Source organism: Meleagris gallopavo, unplaced genomic scaffold, assembly GCF_000146605.3.
Source record: "Meleagris gallopavo isolate NT-WF06-2002-E0010 breed Aviagen turkey brand Nicholas breeding stock unplaced genomic scaffold, Turkey_5.1 ChrUn_random_7180001862819, whole genome shotgun sequence".
In the NCBI taxonomy this organism is placed as follows: Eukaryota; Metazoa; Chordata; class Aves; order Galliformes; family Phasianidae; genus Meleagris; species Meleagris gallopavo.
In genome coordinates, this window is record NW_011128380.1 from 74,244 (window position 1) to 76,178 (window position 1,935).

General features: G+C 64.3%; 1 protein-coding gene across 1 annotated transcript in view; it reads left to right on the top strand.

Annotated features, from left to right (window-relative positions):
• Positions 1-1,926, top strand: part of LOC104915970 (signal transducer and activator of transcription 6-like) — a 4,020-nt gene extending 2,094 nt beyond the window's left edge. Inside the window, exons 5-13 of the mRNA XM_019611128.2 lie at positions 11-217; positions 300-394; positions 486-622; positions 700-846; positions 930-999; positions 1,120-1,237; positions 1,323-1,423; positions 1,513-1,593; positions 1,753-1,926. Of these exons, the coding sequence (XP_019466673.1) occupies positions 11-217; positions 300-394; positions 486-622; positions 700-846; positions 930-999; positions 1,120-1,237; positions 1,323-1,423; positions 1,513-1,593; positions 1,753-1,921 (1,125 nt within the window). The 3' untranslated portion in view covers positions 1,922-1,926. The remainder of the gene's footprint in view (positions 1-10; positions 218-299; positions 395-485; positions 623-699; positions 847-929; positions 1,000-1,119; positions 1,238-1,322; positions 1,424-1,512; positions 1,594-1,752) is intronic.
• The last annotated feature ends 9 nt before the right edge of the window (positions 1,927-1,935 follow it).

Below are 1,935 nucleotides of genomic sequence, written 5' to 3' on the forward strand. Positions count from 1 at the left end.
CCCCCCCCAGGAGAGGGTGCCCTTCGTGGTGGCTGAGCGTGTCCCCTGGGAGAAGATGTGCGAGACGCTGAACCTGAAGTTCACGGCGGAGGTGCAGACCACCAAAGGGCTCCTGAAGGAGCATTACTTCTTCCTGGCTCAGAAAATCTTCAATGACCACAGTGCCACTCCGGAGGACTTCCAGAGCCGCAGCGTCTCCTGGGCACAGTTCAATAAGGTCCGGGTTGGGGGGCTGTGCTGTGGGGAAGGGGAGGGGGTTAGTGTGGCCCTGGGACCCTCACAGCCCTCCCGTGCTCCAGGAGATCCTGCCTGGACGGGGCTTCACCTTCTGGCAGTGGTTCGATGGAGTCCTGGACCTCACCAAGCGGTGCCTCAAGAGCTACTGGTCAGACCGGTGGGTGCTGGGATGGAGCATGGGGCGGTGGGGGGGCGGGGGGCACTTGTCCATCCGTCCATCCCTCGATGCCATCGGTCTGTCCCCATAGGCTGATCATTGGCTTCATCAGCAAGCAATACGTGTGCAAGCTGCTGAGCACGGAGCCCGACGGAACGTTCCTGCTGCGCTTCAGCGATTCCGAGATCGGGGGGGTCACCATCGCTCACGTCATCCGTGGGAAGGACGGTGAGCTGGGGCGGGCTGCCCCGCGTCGGATGTGGGGCAGAGATGCAGTTTTGTGCCTCGTGCCCCCTCCCCCATAGGTTCCAGCCAGGTGGAGAACATTCAGCCTTTCTCTGCTAAGGACCTTTCCATCCGCTCCCTGGGGGACCGCATCCGTGACCTGAGGCAGCTGCGCAACCTCTACCCCAACACCCCCAAGGATCAGGCGTTTGGATGCCACTACAACAGTGAGCCATGGGGGGGCTGGGGGGGTTCCCACGGCGTGTGGGCACCACGCTGGCAGCGCTCAGGGTGCTCTCCTTTCCCACAGAGGAGCAGACAGGGAAGGACGGACGGGGCTACGTCTCCACCGCCATCAAAATGACAGTGGAAAGCGAGAGGTGGGCACGGGGAAGGGGGGGGTGGCAGCCGTGGCGTGGGGGTGGCGAAAAAACAACCCGGGTGGCTCTGAGAGAATCCCTTCCCCTCCCCCATGGTCATCTCCATCTGCACTTCTGTAGGGAACAACCGCCCCAGAGCGCTGCAGGGGGGGGTCCCGAGGCAGCCCAGCCGCCCCTGTTCGCCCTCCCCATGCTACAGCCCGAGCTGCAGCCTGAGAACCTGCTGAGCCCCATCTGGTGAGTGCTCCGGTGAGTGGGGGGGGGGGGGCTACAGAAAACCCCCTCCTGCTGACCCCAACTGTCCCCGCCATGTGCCCTTGCAGCCCCCCGCCCCGTTCTGTCCCCAGCCCATGGGCAGTTACCCCCCAGGTGAGAGCAGCATCAGCACAATGGTCACCGATGGCCTCCGCTCCTCCTTCCCCAGGTAAGAGCAATGCTGGGGGGGGGAGGGGGGAGGGTGGGAACGGGAGGGTGGGAACACCCCCACCTCATCACACTCTGCTTCCCCCACAGCCCAGGGCCAATGCTCTCCTCACCCCCTCTGGTGATGGACCCTGCCATGCCCCGCTGCCAGGACCCTTTCCGGAACCCCATGTAAGAAGTGGGGGAGGGGCACCCATCCTTTTACCCCCACCCCAGTGCTCCCCACAGGGAAATGTCCCTCCAGCTCTGAATCAATCCCTGTAGCATGGGGCTGGCAGGGAGATGTCCCATGCCCCCCCCAGCCCTTTTCCTCCTTTTTGCCCCCCCCAGGAGCTTTCTACCCAACCAGTTTCTGCCTGGGGAGGGTCCCCCCCAGGTGGAGGGTCCCCACCAGCTGATACCCGGGGGTCCCTCCCCTGAACCCCGAGATGAGGAGATGCCAGAGCTCGGCCCCTTCGAAGCCATCAACACAGCACTGCAGAGCTCCCCGAGGTGGTAAGTGCTGGGGGGGGG